Source organism: Kryptolebias marmoratus, linkage group LG24 (assembly GCF_001649575.2).
Source record: "Kryptolebias marmoratus isolate JLee-2015 linkage group LG24, ASM164957v2, whole genome shotgun sequence".
NCBI lineage: Eukaryota > Metazoa > Chordata > Actinopteri > Cyprinodontiformes > Rivulidae > Kryptolebias > Kryptolebias marmoratus.
Window position 1 is genome coordinate 12,453,333 of NC_051453.1, and position 22,152 is coordinate 12,475,484.

Below are 22,152 nucleotides of genomic sequence, written 5' to 3' on the forward strand. Positions count from 1 at the left end.
CTCTCTCTCTTCAGTTTTTCTTATTTCTGAGCTGTGATGGGGGCCAGATTTTCATTTCTGGCCAAAACTAAACAATTTTTTTTTTAATTTTCAGGCATAAACCAATCTCACCTTTAGTTAATGCTGTAAAAACTTTTCTTTATGTGGTAAGAGCAGTTACAGGAAAAAAGCCAGACTTTAGTGACATCGGAAGTAGAATTAAACAAACGATTCAGAAGCAATGGTTTGTTGTTACAGGTGAAAATGAGATTATTTTATATATCTTACAGAAGCAGCTTTTAAAGGGTTTCACTTTCCCATAGTTCAATCCGAAGCTTCATTTATTTAAACTTCACTCGTTATTTTTCTTGCGTCATCGCTCGTTTTCCGTTCGCAAACGAGTGCCGCAGCCGCAGAGAAACCTCAAACAGCAGCGAGACGTTTCGATATCTCCACGGATGACTTTATTTTTTCCTTTTATCTTTACAAAAAAACAAACAAAAAAAAGAAATACGATGGAAGCAGAACAATACATCAACTGCAATGACAGAAAAAGGATAAACAGCGACTTCTACTGCTTTTTAAAAAAAAAAAAAATGTTCGCCTTCATGGTGTTGTTTTGAAGCACGCGTGTGTGTAAACAAAAATGGATCGGAAACTGATCTGATTGGAGCAGGGAGCAGAGGCAGAGCCCAGACGCTTAGAGAGAAATAAAAGGATAAATTAAAAGAAGCGAAGGACATGTGGCAAGGAAGGTGTGGGTCCAAATCATTTTTTCCTCTTTAGTGATTCACTGAAATTCACTGACCTGTAAATCTGAGGAAACGCATGAATCATTACATGACTCAGTGAAACAACAACAAAAAGACAAATTAACACTTCCTTATAAATAGTGTTTACAGTCAGCCACCACTCGTCCCAGTCGACACTAAAATAATCACTCATTTCGACTCGGTCTTATTATTACAAAGCAAAGCAGCGGATAAACAGGAAGCAGTTTACTCGTTAATCTGAGTCTGCAACGATATCGGCACTTTTTCTTCTCCGATGCGCGGCGTGACGCTCGCTCAGAGCTGTTCCTGTTTTATATACACTGTACACCATGCTGCAGGACCTGAGAAACAGTTTGTACATAATAAGAAAGCTAAGATGCACAGATTTCATTTCGTTTTGTTCCTCGGGTGGAAAAATGTTTCAATACAATTTAAAAAAAAAAAAAAAAAAAATTGATAACCGGACAGAAGTTACGAGGAAGATCCGCATCTTTAAATATTTTAAATACATACATACATAAAAAAGAACCTACGTGCTCGTGTGTGGCTCGATGCTTAAAGAAGACGCGTTCAGTTTTAATGCCAGAAACTGAGACGGGCAGAATGGAAGAGGCGAACTCAGATTTTCCATTTTAAAACAAGAAAATCGAAGCATCCCTTGTGCACCGTTTCAAAGACGAATCTGAAAGCACTGATTGAACAACAACAGGGAGAAGAGGTATGGCTCCTGTGTTGAAAACATGTGGGGAGAAAAACAAATCCGAGTACCTGTCAACCCTTTCCTTCCTTGTGAATGCAAGCAGAAGTAGTTGTGAGTCTCAGCTCTGGACAGCAGCTTTCAGCTTCTGCACTGTGCTTTAAACACCAAGCTCTGGTGTCGGTAATTAACAGAAATCCAGCTGATCAACGCGGGAAAGTAAAGATTAAAACACTTGTTCTGCTTTGTATGGAGGTTTCAAGTGTCTGAGTTGGTGGTGAGACCCCAACCAACACATTAGGTCCAACTTTCTTTTACAAAAAAACTACGTAAATGCATGATTTTGTCTTGATTTTTTTTTTTTTACCGAGAGCTTTCAGTAAAGCAAACTTCAAAATGTCCCGCTCAGTTTCTGTCGGCGAGGAGGTTGGACGGTGTCAGGGGTGCAGCAGGCTGCCAAACGCCTGGAAGTGTGACGAGAGAACGGCAGGTGAGGAAGGTGAGGCGGAAGGTAGGCCGAACTCCACCTGCAGCCCGCGGGGGGAGCGAGTCCCACCGCCGGCCGGGCCACAGTCCGAGCCCTCGGAAACAAAAGGCCCACCCCGCATGTGGAGCTGGTAGAAGCAGGAGTTCAGGAGGCCGCGGTCGTCGTGGCGAGACGGCGAGGCCCATTCGGAGCTCGGTGCCGAGGGCCGAGGCTGGAGCTGGACCGGACAGCCGTCGGGGGCGGGATCCCGGGGGTCGTCCACGGATCGGAAAGAGAACGGACACTCCTCCCCACACAGCTCTGACAGACTCATCACCAGCTCCCCGTCTGCACACACACACAGGGTGAGGGATTTTAAATCACCTGAAAATGTCATCGTGTACTTTATGTGTTAGAAGTTCTACTGACGTTCCTATTTGAGGAGATAAAACCCTCCCAAGTAACAAATCCCTTCAATCCAATTCATGTTTAACTAGAAAAAAATGTAAAAGTTGATTTGCTCTGAAGGATTAGAAAGTCTGGGAGAGGGATATTAATTTTTTTGAGGAATCATCTAGTGCTAATAACATAAACCAACGTAAAAAATGTAATCATTTTAGTGTCTCTATGCCAAGTAAATTTATTATATTTAAAAGGTTTTCAAAATATATTTTGACTTCGATGCCTACAAGACACTCAGATTAAAATGTGAGCTAGGCAGAGAATAAAAGAACTTTATTTATAGTGAGTTTATAGGTAACATGGATCTAGTGAGTTCAACTTAAGGCAACTAGACTTTATTTTGGGGTTTTTTTTTATCTGAAAAGATTTCTCAACTTGAACTGAGAGAGCTCCCCGGATGTGAAGCGAAAAGAGAAGTCCGTTTCCCTTCGACTGAGCTCACCGGGATGACCTGGATGACTGAGTCTCCACCAGCACGCTGCTGACAGACGAGGCTGCCATCACTGGGTTTAAAAGGAGGCGTCCCGGTGACTCAGTCACTTCTAAGCGTGCACGGCTCAACTCTCTGAAGCAAACTGTCTGAGAAAATCATCAATCGGTGGAAAAGAGAAACGCTGGAAACTTCACTCGTCTCTGATGGGCGTAAAGAGAACGGACACCTCCTCTGTGGTCAAAACGAGTCCACGTTTCACCTTATTTTGGGGGGGAAATGGATATCAGACTCTAAGTGCTGAGTAACAGAAAGACCATCCAGGCCACTAACAGCAAAAGGTGTAAAAGCCAGTATTTCTGAGAGCATAAAGAAGCATCAGTACAAATGGCACGAATGTGTGAAGTTATCACTGATGTAAAGGCATCTATATGCAGCCATGTAGATGAAATGCTATTATTTTAGTAGCACAATGTGGCTTTACAAACGCAGAGTGCTCTTTCTATCCAGAGCTGCTCCTTCTTAAAAATCTAAGATGAAACATAAAAGGAAAAACCAGACAACTGCAGAGTGATGAGCGGCTGTACGGAGACAGAGTTTAGTCGGGTTTCTTTCTGAAAACGCTAATTACCAAACAACTGAAGGTTGTATTTAAAAAGAAACGAGCTGTAAAACAATATCAGCATGACCAGTTCCTGGTACAGTGAAGCTGGTCACTAAAATCAGTCCTTGTTGTGTCTGATAAAAACGGTTCGACACCCATTTTTGGTAAATATGAACATTTCTGTCAGCCGTCAAGATGATCTAAAGCTTCTACAACAAATACACTTGTACACAAATAAGAACCAATCTTGTAATTTAGGGTGAATAGTAAAAGTTTCTTACATTTCGCCAGAATACATGTTGAACAGATAAACATTAGATCCACTTTACTGTATCTGAAAATGACTTCTTTTTTAAATTAAAGACAATAGAAAACAGACAAAATGCCACATTCTTTGGAGGCTATCTGTTAGTCCTATTCTTTCAGCTCAAATCCAACTTTAGTCACAGACAACAGATAAATTAAGGTGATTTATATTATTTTATCTTGCTTGCTTTACCTGCAGGCCCAGCCTGCTTTCTGTGGGCTTTGTGGGCCGAGATCATGGCTTTAAGAGAAAGCGGGGAGTTCGTCTGCGCCTGGAGCGGCCTTCGTCTTCTGAGCCACAATGTCAAACATGCACCGTGACCATAAACACACACACACACACACACACACAGAGACATGCATCCATACATGCACAAACAACAGTCCCAAGACAAATGTGACAAAAAAAGGAGGGGGGGACAACAAAGGTGTGGAGACATAAAAATGTTTTAAAAACAAAACATAACGAAGATGTGATGTCAAAATCAAAATGCAAACTATGTGATCAAAATAGGAAATTCAGCAAAATAAAGTCCAGGTATCTCTCTGAACAACACGACGGACAGCAAAGAATATGACTTATAAAATGAGCAAACATGAAAGTGTAACAAACTCAGTTCTTTAAGGACACAGAGGATGAGTTTGTTTTCTGAAGACTGATCAAAAAATGTGGAGGTAAAAACTCCACGACCTGAAACTCAGATTGGGTGGAAATTGTCTCCCTTGGACTAAAACTTTCATTGTTTTCTGTAGTTTTGCCTGCACGTCATCAGACCAACAGTTTCGGGCTCTGTGACTTTGGAAGTGCGCGTGTCAGAGTAAAGCCACAGAGGAATTTGGCATCTTACCTGAGCTCATTAGGTTAGCGGCCCCTAACTTTTACCTTGTTTGTTTAGATCCAGGTTTGCATGCGGAGGCGACGGAGACTCCGGCTGCCCCGTTCCCTCAGCGCTCTGTCCCAATGCCGCCGAGGAAATGTTGCCTCCCTGGAGATCTCCACCCTCTCCCTCCTGGTCTCCATCCTCACTGAAACACACAACACAGTCCCTATAAGCGTGTGAAACGTCCAACTTTAGGTCCTGTGACCTGATTTCATATGAACTGTTTCATTAGCAAACACGCAGCTGCATCATAGTTTCAATTTTATAAGAGTTTTATCAAAAACTTCTCTGTTTTTTTTAATTTCCTCGAAACACTTCCTTGCTTTTACTTTTCTTCGTCTGAAAAAGCAGACTGGATGGATCATTAAGCACTGGACCGCAGCGAACAGTTAGCAGCTGCAAATCAGGGCTAAAGTTGAAGGCAAAGAAATGATTTTGTCCCCCGTAAAAGATTAAGAAGCTTATCAAGGCTATTTTCAAGGACTTCTGTAAAAAGTGATTAGATTGTAGTTATTAATCTTTTTCAGATCCTCTCCTCCCATAATTCTGTTGTATATTTTTATTGGTTTTATTACCTGTGTATAACGACGCCTCTGAAATAAAAGCCACCCAGCCATAACATTATGACCACTGACTGATGAAGTGAGTTCTACTATCAGAACTTCGGAGGAAATTCGTATCTTAGCACACAACCTAGAAGGCTATAAAAAAACAATTTAAAAAAATCAATCTATTGCTAAACATACTGGTACCAGACAGTCCAGAACCGTCCCAGCTGTGTTCGTTCATGTTGTCTGCTTTGGGCTGCTCTGGTGGCCAAAAAGTAAACCTACTCAGCACTCGTCAGCGTTCATCACATCAGTATGTGTCATATTGAATTTTGTTCATTTGCTATCACTAGAATGATTGTTTTACTTATTTGTAAGCTGCTTTGAATTAAATGACTAAAGCTAAAATGTAAAAAGAAGCGGAGCGGGATGGACTTTTTCCTGTCGAGCTAAAGTTTAAAAAGGAAACAAAAGTTTCAATGAAATGAAAAGTCATCTCTCAATACCTGAAGGCAGCTCGAACCGACACGCACATATATAATTAAAGTAATGTTTTAGTGCCAACATTTGGTTTAAAGTGCAGCAGAGTTGGAAATATTAACGTTAAATGAAGTGTTGCTAATTTCAATCATTGCTGCTAAAACTTTGATAAACTTTAGAGCTCTTTATGAGTTATATTTGTACCGCTCTGGTTTAACACAGGACATGTTTTATTAAAGCCTAATAACTACGTTAGCCGATCTCCCAGCAGGACTCACATGCTCCCTGACTGCAGGCTGTACTTCTTTCGGCTCATCCTGGTGGCCTGCTGGTTAAAGTAGATGTGCCGCTCAGACTTCTTCCACATGTAGTAATACTCCACGCACTCGCCCACGGAGCGTGTTCGTACCTGAGGAGAACAACAAGCTGCTTTTTGCTTCGAGTGACAAAAAAGGCAAATGATCACAAATGTTTTTATGAATTAGAACACACATTTAAGGGCGGAATGGACACACACACACACACACATATATATATATATATATATATATATATATATATATATATATTTTAATATCTCTGCCCTGAGCACTCACTTTATTAGCCTGAATGAGATGAAAGTCTTTCCCATAAACACGATAGCCGTGCTCAAAGTTCCTACACTCCTCCTCACTCCAAGAACACAGCTCCTCTACAGACGGAAGGAGCAGAATTATTGCGCTGCAAGTCAATTTCAATTTAAGACATTTAATTGTAATTTAGAAAAAATGGACCACAACCAGCATACAGTATAACACATGATAAAAATGTCTCTTTTATATGTTGTGTGTGTGTGTTTTTGTGTTCTTTTCAACACAATCCAAACTATAGGAGCAGTGATGGACATCAGCAAGCTGTTCAAGCTCTGCACTGAAGTCATCAGCTTGTAGTATAAACATACAATAAAGTATCTGCAGCTGAAAAATAGTTTTACTCAATTTAAATATGAATTTACCTGAATTTATCACTCCTGTAAACAATCACGCTCCTTCAATTTAATTTAACAATCAAAGACCTAGTATTCTTTGAAGGAATGCATATCACCCACTGCCTTTTATGTTTAGACTAAGGTCATCTCATGATGAAAAAGGAATGAAGTTGTAGCCATTTTGGTCAAACATTAAAAATAACATGATATCGCTCAGAGTGGAGAATGACTCTCAGCTACCACCACACCAAATTTAAGCTCAGGATCTGTAAAACTGACTGAATCGTAGACATTTCTGTGTTTTCCATGGTCAGTTGGCTGTGGCAGCCATCTTGAAATGGGTTGGCTCCAAAAGTTAATCAGTTGTGGATGTACAATCAGTGATTATGTCCTAAAAATATCTGTTAAAATCTGTCAAGTGGTGCATGAGATCTCCTAATTACAGACACACACACACAGGTTATTCTTTTTTATGAGATATAATTTTAGATATTAGCACAAATATGTTTTTAAAGTGTTATAAATACACATGCTGATTAAAATAGGACAACAGGAAGAGGTTGGGTTTTTTTTACCGCTGAACACTTTCACATTGAACCGTAATCGCCTCAGCGCTTCTTCTGCATTGAAGTTGCATTTCACTAATTCATACAAAGCCTGAAAAACAGTGGATGGAAAAAAACACAACGATCAGAAAACCTTGAACAGAGTGAGGGAAGTTCACAGTGTCTCGCTGTACCTGCTCGTTGTCTCGAACGGTGGCACACACTGCCCCCTCCTGGCCACAGCGTCTCTGTGCAGCCAGTAAAAACTCTTCCACTTCCTGTGTTGGGAGAACCCCCGGCTTCCACAGCAACTGGTCTTCACTGCTGTGGGCTGGAGGGAAAAGATTCAGAAAGCAGAGGAAGTGAACAAGCAGGGGAAAACAGATTTTGAAACCGAAAGAGGTAGAAAGGGCCACCATTTTTTAGTATTCATCAAATCTACTACCACGGAAAAGAAGCAATTTTCAGATTTTCCACAAAGGGATTCTATGCTGCTCAAAATATTTAGTGACTGAAGAAATTCTTCAATTTTGCCATGTATATTAAATTGTTAAAAACTTGAATTTTCACACGATTATCAAGCGTTTGCTTACCTCTCTCCTGGTAGGTGTAGGGGCTTATAGGAGGGATTTTTGCTTGATACATGGAGCCGACCATTATCTCCTACCACAAGAAAATGAAATAGTTAGGAAACATGTCAGTGAAAGAACTGGAAAGACTCTTCCATTAATAAAACATTACTAATATTAGTATATCTGACCAGACAATCAAACCCCAGGTGGCTTTTAGAGCCACTGGAGCTGATTTAAAGGAGTGGATTCAGATGAGTATTTCAAATAGTTATGATTGCACTTAATAATACTTCATTTAAATCGATTTCTGAACATGAATTATTAATGTAACTGCTAGAAGGAGAAGAATATTAGTATAAAATATATATAACAGAAATGAGTACATTGAGTATTCAATGGCTCCCAATGCTGTCATGTTACATTAGGTGTCTGATATTAAAGCTGTCAACTGTTACTCTTAAATAAAAAAAAAAAATGACACAATAAGAAAACCTAAGATCACTGAAACTAAAGTGGGCACATCTCCATGAGCAGCATGAGAAAATGAACTGTTAACCTTAAGAACCTCTTCCATGTAAAAGCTTTGACCAAATAAAAGAAACAAAAGAAGCAAACAAAATGAAATACAGACTTATTTTCTGAAACTTATCTCAGTTAAAAAAAAACATTGTATTATAGGAAACCATAAATAAAATGCTGTGCTTGGTTTTAAGTACAGAACTGCAGATTAAACATGGCTGAAGTAAGTCTGATGGATACTAAAAATACTCTTTGTTCAGTTAGGTTCAATTTATTTGGCTCAAATGCAACAACAACCTCGGCAAATGAATAATCTGAACAGTGAGGCACGGAGGTGGGAGTGTAATGACACGGGACTGTATGAGTTCAAAAGGCAGCGTGAATATGTTAAAGACTTGGTGACGTGAGGACTCTAAGTTCCTGAATGACGTACGTTTCTTTAAGGCACACAAGATCGTTAAACAGAAAGAAAGAAAGTGAAAACTTGGTCAAGCAAGCTGCCAGACTGAAATCCAATATAACACCTTTAAAGGTGATTTAAAGCAGAGGTCCCCATCCCCCGGGCCACGGACGGTCCGTGGGTCATTTGGTACCGGGCCGCACAGAAAGAATAATTAACTTGCAGTATTTTCAGAGTCTGAACGACATTTATTTTGAAAAACTGACTGGATTCTCTCCACTACACTCGTCTATGACTCCCTCTTGATGCGTGTCAGAACGCTTATCTAGGTCACGTGATACATTACCGCTAAAAACAAACCCACAAGCAGCAAAATGAGTAAAAAACAAACGTCTCTGGAAGCCCTAGATGGGACCGTCTGGCTACTGAGAAACAGGCACAGGGCTCCACAGATTCAGTGTTATGGTGAGTTGTATTCTTTGTGCACTTTATATTTGTGGTGTCTCTTATTTTAAAGTTTAAACATCGCCATATTGACCAGAGAACATCGGGGGGAAGAGAGGATGTTATTCATGTTGATAAGGTGGATTTACGTTTATTATGTTTTTAAAAATACCCCCGTTTTCATGGTGGTCGTATCATTTTTTTTTTGTTGTATTTATCCGCCATACCTTTAAAAGAAAATACTGTCTGATAATGAACCAGCCCATGGAGCTAGGTTAGGGACCGCTGATTTAAAGAACATAAAAGAACAAAAAACACCTTTCCAGCAAACAAAAGTTGAAGTTTAAAGTCTAATAAATAAGAACGTTTGTTTTCATGGCTTGTAAACATCCAACATGTAGAATCAACCCAGTCAGCATGAGATCCCACACCCAGCGCCCTACCTTGTGCTCTTCATTGGAGGGAACGGAGGCATCATCTGAGTCCTCCTCTGATGAGCTGACAGACATGGCTTTGTCTCCATCTGAGAGACAAAACCCCAGAAAGACATTAAGATGGTTAGAGCCAAAAACACAGGTGCTTCCTAAGATTTTAAGAAAAATATTAATGCCATCTCAAAACCACAATTTTCCGCCTACAAATGAGTGACTTTGACCTGATGTCTTTATACAGACAGGAACAGGTAATGCCACCACATGCCGTCAAGCAAAATCATTTCAAACTTTAGGAAAAATTTAAAAAATAATACGTTTAAATTTTACATCTGTCAAGTCATCATTTTTAACATATCCTGGAGTGTCTTTAGATGCGATCCTAAAGCACTGACTTCAATCTGACCAATGAGAGAGGAGTTTTTCAGGAGAAAATAGCCTGAAAAGTGTTATTTCTTTCTGTCGGAACGATTCACAGTTTCATAAGAAAATGACCCGTCTTTTTTATTTTAACGAAAATGCCAAAACCAACGACACATTTATCAACCGTTCTCTGTTGTTGTTGTGAAAACTGTGATATTTTTAACCTTGTTTAGTTGGGCTTTAATGTATATCTTGGAGTGTTTTACCCTGAAGGCAGCAGAGTACATCTGAGGTGTCTGAGGAGGTGAGATCACAGGCCGGCGCTCCGTCTTCTTCTTCTCCTTCTTTTCCATGAAACAGATCTTTAGTTATCTGATCCTGTACATCAAAAAGAAAAACAGAAAAGCCAGTGAAACAAACTCAACACAGCAAGGCAAATATCGCTATCGTATTTGTTTATTTATGCAGTTCTGATGGAGAGATTCCCAACAGAGTAGGAAAATGCGAACAAAGATGCTGGCACACGTTGGCATGCTTTTGGCTCAGTCTTACCTTGTCCTGTGGCACGTCTGGTAATCTGGTGGTTAGCAGACATGTTTCCTTCTCTGGGTCTGACACTGTGTAGCCATACAAAGCCAGGAGCTCCTCCAGGGGAAGCTCGCTGGCCTACAAACAATTTGTAAAGAGAAACAATAGATAAAAGGACACGGGAGAGGAAAGAGGGAGAGAAAACCAAGACATGTTTGAATTCTTTTACACATTTCGTAACGAATACATCCTTTTTAACATCTGGCAATCTAGTCTTTCAGTATTTTTAAGAACCTTTTTTAACAGGGGGATTTGTAAAAACAACAAAAAAAATAAGTTTAACATTTTTATACCATCATCTAGAGAAACTGAACGGACTAAGGCTTGTGCTTTAAATGCCCTTATGTAAATTTTCAGTTGTTCTATATGAGTGAGCAAAGGACACTAAAGTAAAGGGGTTGGCAACAATATCAAAACCATGAGAGGGAAGTTTAATCTAACAAAATCCCCACAAAATGGCAGTGGCTCTCAATTCTCCTTAAGGTAAACATGTCTTTGCAGACAGGTTCTGCTTCCTTCGACATGATGGCGTTGAAATCAGTGGTTCAATGAAATAAACACATCCGTGCACGGGGAGAACATGCAAACTCCACCCAGAGAGGCTGGGAGGTGAACCTCTGACATTCTGGCTCTAACCGTTGTGCCGCCAAAATCAACACATGAAGGAAGTAATTGAAAGGTCATTTACCAGCCTTGCTGATGCCTTTTTAAGTCTTTTTTTCCTCAAGTCCTCAGTCAGCTATGCTGTGTTTAGTTATGTTGAAGTTAAGGGACAAATAGTGTTTCTCGCATTCCGCCACTGTTGTGTGATTTGTGCTTATTTTGGTAATACAGCAAAGTGTCAGCAGACCAAAGAGCAAAGGACTGAGCACACATCCCTGAGCGACCCCTCTGCTCAGTGTTACTGCTGACACACAGTGGAGGTTGTCTTTTTGACAGGAAATCTAAAGAGGCAGAGGTTTTTAGTCCGGTTTTTAAGTCTGTGAGATGATCGACATGAAAGCTGAACATAATCTCGGTGTAGCTGTTCTTTGTAGCCAAGCGAGAAAAGACTGAGTGCAGGGAACGTGTGTTTGCGCCACCTATGGACCAACTGACATGACAAGCAAAGAACAGCGAGTCCATAGTATGTATCCCTCCTACTCCACAACTACTGCTCATTTCACAGGCCATCATCCACTTAGTCGTCTGCGACACTTATGTGATGAAAGTCATATCATCTGTACCAATCAACGAGGGTCCGTCAGGTCCTTCCAGGTTCAGCTGTGACAAGAATTCAAAAAGTGGCACTGAAACGTAACAGACCAGTAGCGTCTGCAGGCCGTTTGTGGAAACACCAACTAACTCAGCAGCACAGTCTTCCAACATGCAATCTGGACTGTAATCAGGCTCTGCAGCTTCACACGGATTAATGTTGCTCAGCGTCCTCCTTACATCAGATGTGCTCAGTCTCAACACCTGCTCACCATCAGGGGTGGGTTTCATCCCTGGTGTGTTATTCGAAGCTTCAAACTGGCCATAAATCTTTTTTAGCCTCCCTGACTCCACTTCTGTTTTTACTTTATACTTTGTTATGGCTTAAATTCCCTGCTGCGTGCATCTTTTGTCCAAGGAACTGGAAATTTGTCCTTGATTTTTTTTTTTTTTTTTCCACCTTAGCCTTCATGATGTCCTGAGAGAGGTCGGCCCTTCCTGCCCTGAGGTGTACTTTGTTCCTCGTATTAAATGCCGCATCCCTTCAGCCTGCTCAGAAAATCGTCCATGCTTTCCGGCTCGATCGGGTGGCGTATGTTTTCACGACTGTGGAATCAAATACGCATTCCTCTATGTAGGGAATGCACTGGCTAAATTCAAAGACACTAGCATTCCTTGAAGAAATGCATATTGCTGACTGCCTTGCACACCAAAGTTTAAAATCTTGCACGACCTGTTAGCCCTCAGAGTACGTTATGGGAATGACTGCCTGCCAAGAACACACCGAATTGTAGCTCAACATCTGGAAAACTGGCAGAGTTGTAGCCATTTTTGTGTTTGCTGTCAATTAGCTGCAGCAGCCATCTTGAATTAGGTTGACTTTAAAAGTTAACCAGTTGTAGATGCTAGTCGAATGATTATTTTCTTCGAGTCTCATTGAAATGCTTTTTATACATGAGATACTTTAATAAAGGAAATGACTGCGGGGCCAATTTTAACTACAAATAGAAGTCATACTTAAATGATTTTAAACATTTTATATTTAACAGAAACAATCATATTTTAATATACTTAAAACAAGATCACTTTAGCTGAATGATTAGAGTAATTACTGCCCTTGATTATGTTTGCAAAAACTCCAAATACTACAAAAAATAAATATTTTTGAGAAAAGCACAGGTATCAAATTCTAATGAGTCCTGACATGAAAATTAAGTACAGTAAGAATTAGGTACAGCTGACACTGACTTGTATCCCTTTGAAAAAAGGAAACTGTACCAGAGGTGTTTATCATAACTAAAACAATGGTGTTTGCAGAAGGTATAAAACAGCAAAAAGTACCTATTAACCCATTCAGACCTGAAGCATCATGTGTGTATCTTCCTTTTCAGACATGAATGATTTTAATTTTCAAGTCTGCCACGCAGTTTCATGACAAACACTGATTTTAAAATGATTGCAATGACAAAAAATATATTAAAATCAGATGGCTTGATTACTCGAATCTTCCATTTTTTTCATAATTGCAGGTGATTGAGACGATCAAATATAACATGTTTTGTTAAGGTTTCCAAAACAAAGCCTTAGATCTGAATAGGCGAAGTTCCCATAAGCATGGAAACATATTCAGTTAAAGAGACAGAACTGGGCCATACGGTTTGGGATTGCGCTGCCATCTTCATGAAGTGAAGAAGCTTCCGACTCCTCTAAGCTTTCCTGCAACTGCCGTGTCTCCTGCTGGGTGGCTTCATGGCTGTAGCTGCCCACTCTCCACTAGGCCACGACCTCTGCACTAATCAGATGTTTTTCACCCACCTACAAACACACACACAAACACACACAAAAAAAACACATGGTATTATCTGTGTACGACATTTAAAGACACGTGAAACAGCACAATGAAATGACACGGGCTGGCAAATAACATGTGATGCACATGTTGGGTCAGCTGACTTTCAAACCTTCTTCAGTCATAAAACCAGCTGCTTTTCAGGCTCAGGGGTTATTGAACATAACTATAGTTTTTACAAAGGGATGGTTGGTGGCACGAGAGACGATCGGATACTAAAGTTAAAGCAAAAACAACAAATCTCTCTGGCACATGTGGGTCTTGCAGCCACAGAATCTTGTGCAGCGAACAGTTATTTTCACAACCCACATGAAGACCAGTGACACACTGTCTTCTGACATCACGGACATCCGGGTATGTTGGAAACTACAGACCATCCGCTCAGTCCCAAGCACACTGCAAGACAGAGGATTTTTATCCTTACATTTAAAATGTTCATTAGTTGGCTCGCTGGTCTTAATGCTGCTTTTTATAACCTCTTGAACTGGCTATGAACACGAGTTTTATCCTACTTTTGGATGTTCTAAAACAGTCGGAACAATAGAGGCGCATTATATTCTCATTCAAAGAAGATACTGAGCGCTCACAGCGATGAGCGAGACTCTGTCTGAGAAATAAAGAAGTCCATCAAGGAGGGCACAGAAAAGGGCAAAAATAATACCTTGTCTCCCCACGGCACAGAGCAGATGTTACGGTTTGAGTTGTCACCAGCCACTGGGATTTTATGTTTTCAAATAGAAAAACTTCATCCCAACATGATGCAGAAAGAGACAAAAAAAAAATTGGGCCTTGAAATTTCATCAGAGGAATGGACCACAAGCCTGAGGGAGATGGCCAGGGTGTCGGTGCACAGTAAGCAGAATTATTTCTCTCTTTATTCCGAATAGGTTTGGTGTGTGCAGTGAAACGACGAGCATATTCGGAACGGCGACAACAAAAAAAGTTGCAGTGGCATAGAAAATGATAACAAAAAAGCAGGAATCTAACATTTCCTTTACTTCCTTTTATTTAGTTTTTAATCGGTGAAAGAAAATTATGATTGCCTTTTTCTTTTCGGCTGCTCCCTTTAAAGGGTCAACAGCAGATCATCTATCTCCATCTCTTTCTGTCCCGAGCCACCCCTGACACGCTGACTGCGCTCTTCTTCGCCTCTGCCTGTTGCGTTAAATGGATTTTACCCCAGGTATTTCAACCACGCATAATAATACCAAACAAATCATGGAATCTAAAAACCTAAAAACACACAGGTCCTGGAAACCTGGGATTCCTCCACACAGAGACACGCCGCCATTTAAACAGCCAATTTATAATCCACAATGTAAAATTCTGTTGTGCAAAAAACAATCTTTACCTTGTCCAACATTAATTAAACACTTAGGGTAGTCAGACAAATCTATTTAAGATTTCTTTGGGAAAAAAAAGAGTCCCTGGAGTCGTGAGAACAAACTTGCGAGATATCCCGGCAACAAAAGCCCCAGTGACCTGTCAGAACAAGCCTCTATCAGTTAAGGCTGGGCGATACTTTTAAAAACAGCTTTATATTTCATACGAGCTATAAGGTGAGACTATTGTTTATACTGATCCAAGCTGGCCTCCTTTCTCCCTCACTGATCACAAAGAACCTCTCTTCTGTCGGAAACGGTGGCGGCCTCTTCGCGGCGAATTCGCAAATGCCAAACGGTGTTGACTATTAAATGGCCAAACTGTTTAATAATTTGTCCGAAACCCATTTCGGCCATGGTGAGTGCAATGTTGTTACGCAGGAAAAGAACGTTATTTCATTTTATTTGAGGAGGATTATTATTTAATATACAAATGTGACATCTGGGACATCTAGAAGTGTAAATAAATATTGAGATATATATTGCATATCGCCATTCCGCTAAAAACTATTGAGACACCAGTTTTGGTCCATATTGCCCAGGCGTACTATCAGGCCAGAATTTACTCCAATCATTCTGTTTAAGAGAAGGTTCACGTGTGCACTTTCTTTATGAAACCACAGCTCAAGCACCTCCACACGGTTTAACTTTCGTCTCGCCTATCCGGGCCATCAGACTCAGCTAATAAATACATATCGTGGCTAAAACTCATCTCAAGCCCAGTGCTGCCTCTGTTAACGCTCCTCATTTGTTTTCCAGCATGGCGACAGCCCATCCTGTGCACGCACGCTGACGATAATGTTTACATATACATATTTATATATATATAAATATATATATATTTATATTAGGTCTGATGCTTCTAATTTTGCCCTCTGGTTGGTAACTTTCCTCACTTTTTAAGCACACGTGCCACAATATGGTTTCATGAGCAGACCTGGACAGAAACTGTGTAAACAAAACCCAAAGTTCTGAGGATAAAACTGGAAAGCACTCCTGGTTAAAAGCACTTTAGAAGACTACAAAACTATCTGGCTCTTTGGAAGCAAAATGGAACGAAAGCAGTGGCGATTTCAAACTTTTTTGTACAGAACTGCATGTAAAAGTACATAACATATTGGGTTCACAGTGCAAAACTAAAAGTCCATGTATGAACTGCAGCAGTTACATTTTAATGCCATTACCACCTTTTCTGACTGCCCCTGGAACCATGAGTGTGTGCAGGTTTCCTGCTGAAGCAACATGTTTCCAGGTTATGCTGTGGCAGGCCTGTAATCTGGGTCTCACTGCACGTCTGAGGCCACATGCAGTTTAAGGAGAGAAACGAAAAGGCAAACTTTGGGTGATAGCAGCTGGGGAGGAGGAAGGGGGGAGTCTCAACAAGCCCAGCGCGTAATGCAGACACGAAGAAGTGAGACGGTGCCACTTTTAAAAAACGCCACAAACAAACACACAAACAAACAAAAAAGTCCTCAGCCTCTCTCCGTCCCGGCAGCCGTATCGGGCGCTGTCTGCCTGACCAGGGGCGCTTTCCTGTGACTTGGTGCTGAACGTGTCTGCCTCCACCCGGCTGGAGCCACGAGAAGGAAACAACTAGTTCACAGCGCCGCCGAGGCCGGCTCGTGTCGCGGCTCCCCCAAAACTTTTGAACTCCTCGGTCACGTGAAATACACTTCAGCACCACCTCGTTATTAGCCCCGGCCGGGACCTCTTTCCTCTCTTCCCCCNCCTCTCCCTTTCTATTGTTTCCTACGGCTGAGAAGTGGGGGGCGGAATGGCTCTTTAACGCCGGAGAGCGGAGCCTCTGCGTTTCTCTGCCTCTCTCTCCCCCCCACACCACCTCCACCTCCCGCCGCTTCCCGGTTCGAAATGCCTCCGTAGCTGCCTTTCGGGCGTCGCTCGGCAGCCGGAGAAACCGTCGCTAATGTTGTGTGCCGCCACGGCCGGACGCGAGGGCTGAAATTCGGCTCGGTTCGGCTGACATTCCGGGTCATTAGATTCCTCGTTTTCTCTCACTTACCTCCGCCATTCCGTTTCTGCGCAAGCTTACTATTGCCCGGATGTTGTGTGTCTAACTCCTCTGCTCAGCTCGGTTTATTGCCGCAACGATTCAGCGGCCGCGCCACAGTTCGCATTCAGACTTTTTTTTTTTTAGTGCGAGTTTATTAATTTTATTTTATTTTTAGCAACTGCGCGGCTCAAAGTGGAGTTAAGTTCGCTGTTTGGGTTTCCAAAAGCCTGCCACACGACCTCCGGCGCTTTCTGCGTGCACTCCACAAATCTAACCCTTAAAGCTTTGGGTATTTTAGCACAGCCGACTTAAAAAAAAAAAAAAAAGAAGAAAGAAAACAGAAAGAAGAAGAAAGCCTGGAAATAATGTTTGACCAGGCTTGTTTTCTGTATTAGAAATTTAAAAAATAATATCTAGACCCCGCTGTCCGGCTTTCGAGTAAAAAATAAAATGAAAAAAGTTCAATTTAAATGTCATTTCTGATGCTGTGCAGGACTATAAACTCAGGGTTTATGCTGATTATGTGCATATTTTTCCTCATGTGGCAATCTTCTACATAAGGCAACAAATTGCATCTTTAATTGGTGAATCATGAAGTTTTCATCATGCTTCAATTAGGCACTGTTATCTAACAAGGTGTTGCACATCTGGATTTGCCAGCTTTTTTTGATGTCTGCTTTCAGTACTTCTTTTTTTTATTTCTGGGGGTTTAAAGAAATATTCCAGCACTTTTACGTGTGCTATATCAGCTTACAGTTTACAGTGAGAAGAGGAATTCAAGGAATTCAAATGCTTTAAAAAAATGCTTGTATCCAAAAAAACAAAACAATCCACAGTCTGCTTTCCATCTGTCACCATCATCATCATCATCATCATCTCTGAGGAGTATTCAGAAAAGAAACCCAGAGAAAGCCAAACCCAGCTCATTTATCTGTAGGGGGGAAATGTACTTTGCATGAATAGATGTGATGAGACTGTGTGAGCATAAGTCAGGACAGTATATAAACTAAGTTAACAACCAGCCCCCCCTCCTCTTCCTCATTGAGAGAGCACTCATCCTTTCATCGACCCCTTTTGAAAGGGGTCATACAGACAGGAGCACTTGTCTCCTGTCTTTCTCTGGTGCTTGTTAACTCTCTGTGGGCTTTGTGTAAAGAAAAGAAAGAAAAAAAAAACTGACTGCTAGATTGCTTTTGCAGCGGTGGTTTTGAGTTTGTAAAGAGGTCAAGTGTGTAAGATTTTATTGTGTTGAACTTCAGTTTGCAGGGCACAAATTGCAGCAGTTTAAGTTTTTTTTTAAATCCATTCTGTGCCAATTAATTATCCCCTGTCATTGCATAACTAAATAGAAACATCCGCAGCTTTTAAGACATCTAAATCCCTGTCTCATTATGATGGGTCTCATAATGTGTTGCAAAATATTCCGTTTATTTCATAGGAACAGAGCCTATTAATAGATATACTGTAAATGTGCTGGAGCTAAAAAGCTTTTGTTTAAAAAAAACAGAAGTGTATGTAAAATTGGCAAGAGAGTTCCACTTTTAAATGTGGAACCTTTTTAGCTTTCAGAACACAATACACTGTGGAAAAAGAAAACAATACAGAAGTTGTGGTACAGGTAAACATTAAAATGGTGCCTATAAAAGAATTCAACAAACTCTCTGTGCTCTCAGTCACACGATGGCTCTGAGAAAGGCTTAAAAATTTTAGTTACTACTCAAAATCCTCCAAATATTGGACTGTCCATGATGCACTCTGATCAGATATTTATTTATCCTTGATGCATTATAAATCCCCTTTTCGCTCAAGGCCAACAGAAAGGAACTTTCATGCAATCAAAGAAGGCATTACAAAATTACTTTCTTACTTTAAAAATAGCAGTTCCACAACCCTGTTGCCAAAAATGTCAATACAATGTTTAGAATAACAGGCTACTTAGCACAGCAAACGGCAGGATCTTGTCCAGATAGTGTGTGGAAAGAATCATAGTGTTTTCCTCTCTTCTTTTAAAGTGTTTAAAAGTGCCATTTAAGAAAAAAAAGAAGTAGATTAGAAGATGTTGCTGCTCTGTAAAAAGTCAGATCACCATCAAACTAAGGATCACAGTGATCCAATCAGGCCTTTAAAGCCGAATGATGAGACAGAAGCCTTTCCTCACTAACATGCACCTGATCTTGGACCACAGCATCAACACGCAGAGGAGGACGTTACACAGTCGACACGATTTCTTCTCAGATGTCTGTGTGCTTTGGTTGAGATCATCTGGCTCGTGTCGAGGAGTATCTCGTGCAGTCATCTCATCTTTCAGACCCTGTAGTTTGGACTGTAATCGACTGTGGCTGTTTCCTCAAACGTACTCACTGTTCTCTTGAGTCATTTTCCACCATCAGGCTCTGGAGGTAGAAATGTTTCACCTCATGAGGGTTTAAGCTTGGCCGTTATTACATAAAATAAAAATTGAAATAAAATTTCCTGTCTCACTTACGGCTTTTTTTTTTTGTCACCACAGCTTGCACGGAGCAGCTGCATTCTCACCTTGATGGATAGCGGTGTAGGAGAGATTTGCATTTGAAGAGAGAAGTCAGATTACACAAAGAGAGAATATGGAAGTGTTTCAGTAAACATCTGTTTACAAGTAGAAAACAACACCAAATTTAAAAAAAAAGCGTGTGAGGCTGAGAGCTCAAAGTTTCCACACTGTGTGACTCCAGAGTTATGAGTACAAATCCTGGCCTTGTTTTTACAGATAGGATGTTGACAGCTCAAACACACATCAGCCTGTCTAAGCATAGGGCAAACGGTTTCACTTCGTCTTTGAGTGGGGGTCATACTGCCGACCTATAAGTGAAAGCTGCCTGTATGCACAGAGAAAGCCATCTATTTTTTTTTCCATTAGATTGTCTCAAAGGGAAGAAGCCTGAAGTCAATCAAAAGGCCTGAGAAGGGAGGTCTGCACCTGAATGAGACAGACTAATCTGGAACAAACAACCAGAAAACTACAAAACAGCTGAAACACTGAGTTCCTTTAAATCAAGGCTAAAAACCCACCTATTTAGAGTTGCTTTTGAATAATTATAAATGGAAGTGCACTGGTATCTCATTTGGTGACTGTATGTTGTTGTTTTTATGACTTTTTAATTTTGTGTTTCTATGATCTAAAGCACTTTGAACTGCCTTGTTGCTGAAATGTGCTATACAAATAAACTTGACTCGAATTTATCTCCGATTAGACAGTTTGGTTTGTGACTATCATGATTCAGTTTGAGGCAGAATGAGAGTGGCCAGAACTTACACGTGTAGTTTTAAAGTCATAGACTCTGTGTAATGATGGTTGAGGCACAAACAAACACACAAAAACAGGAGCAAAACCACCAGCTGGGCAGCAAAGGTTCAGGGAGGTGACCCTGGGCCCAGGCAGATGTAATAGTTCAGGAGGAGGGTGGCCTGGGGCCTGCTCAGGTAGATGAGACAGAGAGGTGTCCAGGGAGACCTTCTTGCATTTGTGATTGGGTTCTGGTGTTGGAGAGGTGTGTGGCAGGACCCCATCAGACCCAGACATGGGTTCTAGCATGGGAGAGGTGTCCAGTGAGACCCTTTTGGGCTTGGATACAGGCTCTAACATGGACGAGGCATTCGGTGGAATCCTCTTGGACCACGGACCAGGACCAGTCAGATGAGAGGCATCCCCCAGGACCCTTTCAGACTCAGGAACAGGTACCAGGTGGTGGCAGAGACCTGTGCAGGGGCTACGGTGGCATCAAGCTAGGGAGGAGCAATGCTTAGCCAAGGCTGAGGTAAGAGTTGTAACTCCTTCTGAATTATGAATCTGATGTCATCCAGGGTGTTTCTCAAGTAAGGAAAGATTTGAGCTTGTGGCTGAGCCTGAACTAACTAAGAAGAATACTTTATACTCTCTCTATCTCTCTCCTTGTCTTCCAGTCCTCCCAAGACTCCTGATCTCCCCCCTCGAAGCCAGAAACAGAAACCACAATCAGTAAGAACTTTATCTCTTTGGACCAAACTTTCTCTTTGGAAAATTACCATACTCACACCGTTCTTGCCTTCCACAGATCACCCTGTTCCAGACCCTCCCTTTCCCTGAAAATAAACCACTTAGATTTGATGTCAGTGTATCCATCTGCTCTGGGTTTAAAAACTGCATTTCTGTTTGCAAAAATGACAATACCATTTCTAGACAAATTTGAACTTCTATACAAATTGAGCACATAACAGCAATATTCTACGAATATATGCAGTTTATTTGAAAAGAAAATCCTTAATTTTACAGGAATTGTATTAATGTGTTGCAGGAGTTCAGCACCATGTTGTTCTCACTGCACCAAAGTGTCTGTTGGCTGACTTCCTGTATGCATGCAGATTCCTCTCTGCTGATGGCCGCCGTTTTATATGCAAATCGGAGGAAGGATCGGCTGAGGTGCAGTGCCATGTGCACAAAAGGCACACACTTACAAAGCGAATCTGTTCACCCACCTGTTGCCTCTCGTCTGTCAGAGTTTGTGATGGACTGACAGGTGGAAACCCACACCGAGGTTAGGACTTCAGAGAGGATTGCGTAGAACTCCGGTTTGAATTCAGCAAACAGGATCCGTGTAAACCTGTGTGTACCAGGGGAGCTGGAGTGTTGTAGGATGTATTGCAGCTCCATGCTGACTAATCTGTTCACCAAGAGGAATCAGAGGGGGGAGTCTGGGATGTCCCTTAGGAGGGTCAACACCAGCTTCTTGAAGTGCTCCACCACAGACATCAGCAACTGGAGATTATGAAGGGGGAGGCTTCTGTGTAGAGGAGAAAAGAGGTTTGAACAGCTCTTGTGATTAGTTGAAAATCTGTGTGAAAACAGACTCCAGCCCATCACATCCTGAGTGGAACAGATGCTTTCCTAATCTGAAGGGTTTTGTGATTTTTCTCATTAACTCGGTTTTGTTGTCTCCTGTTTATTTTATTTATTTATTTTTATTTGAAAATCTTAGATATTTGCACTGACTTTTATTTCCCTGTTTAATGCCAATTCTTCTAACCCCCCCCCCCCCCACACACACACACACACACACTTTTAAAAACTGTACTGTAGTTGTGGAGGCAGGTACTTAGGCAAAGTAAGGAGGGGGCTGTGGTATTTAGCAAAATGTCCCAGACATTGCTGCATGCTGGCTGCAATGAAGACGTGCATTCTTATGGGGGACTTGCTCAACCAGTTAAACATGCAGACACAAAAAGCATTTTGTTTTGTTTGTCAATAA

The 22,152-nt window shown here is 41.2% G+C and overlaps 1 protein-coding gene across 4 annotated transcripts; it reads right to left on the bottom strand.

Annotated features, from left to right (window-relative positions):
• Nucleotides 1-420: 420 nt before the first annotated feature.
• Nucleotides 421-17,137, bottom strand: mier2 (mesoderm induction early response 1, family member 2). 4 transcript variants are annotated; one of them, XM_025003899.2, is made up of 13 exons: nucleotides 16,901-17,136; nucleotides 13,305-13,464; nucleotides 10,420-10,533; nucleotides 10,134-10,245; nucleotides 9,517-9,596; nucleotides 7,732-7,801; nucleotides 7,333-7,469; nucleotides 7,169-7,250; nucleotides 6,223-6,317; nucleotides 5,905-6,035; nucleotides 4,601-4,743; nucleotides 3,911-4,005; nucleotides 2,130-2,263 (listed from the first exon to the last, which is right to left on the bottom strand). In XM_025003899.2, the coding sequence occupies exons 2-12, from the start codon at nucleotides 13,329-13,331 to the stop codon at nucleotides 3,953-3,955; spliced, it is 1,044 nt and encodes a 347-aa protein (XP_024859667.1). In that variant the 5' UTR covers nucleotides 13,332-13,464; nucleotides 16,901-17,136; the 3' UTR covers nucleotides 2,130-2,263; nucleotides 3,911-3,952. The 4 variants fall into 4 exon arrangements, with proteins under 4 accessions (XP_017262380.1, XP_017262382.1, XP_024859667.1 ...); XM_025003898.2 differs by having other exon boundaries at nucleotides 3,911-4,008; XM_017406891.3 differs by lacking the exon at nucleotides 3,911-4,005 and having other exon boundaries at nucleotides 421-2,263; nucleotides 16,901-17,137.
• Nucleotides 17,138-22,152: the final 5,015 nt, after the last annotated feature.

Coding starts and splice junctions, on each gene's coding strand:
- mier2 (XM_017406891.3), bottom strand. CDS start 13,331: ATGAAGATGGCAGCGCAATCCCAAACC. Junction 4,744..5,904: donor AGCCTGCAGTCAGGGAGCAT/GTGAGTCCTGCT, acceptor TGTGTGTTTCAG/TGAGGATGGAGACCAGGAGG. Junction 2,264..4,600: donor CCTGGATCTAAACAAACAAG/GTAAAAGTTAGG, acceptor GTGTGTGTGCAG/ACGGGGAGCTGGTGATGAGT.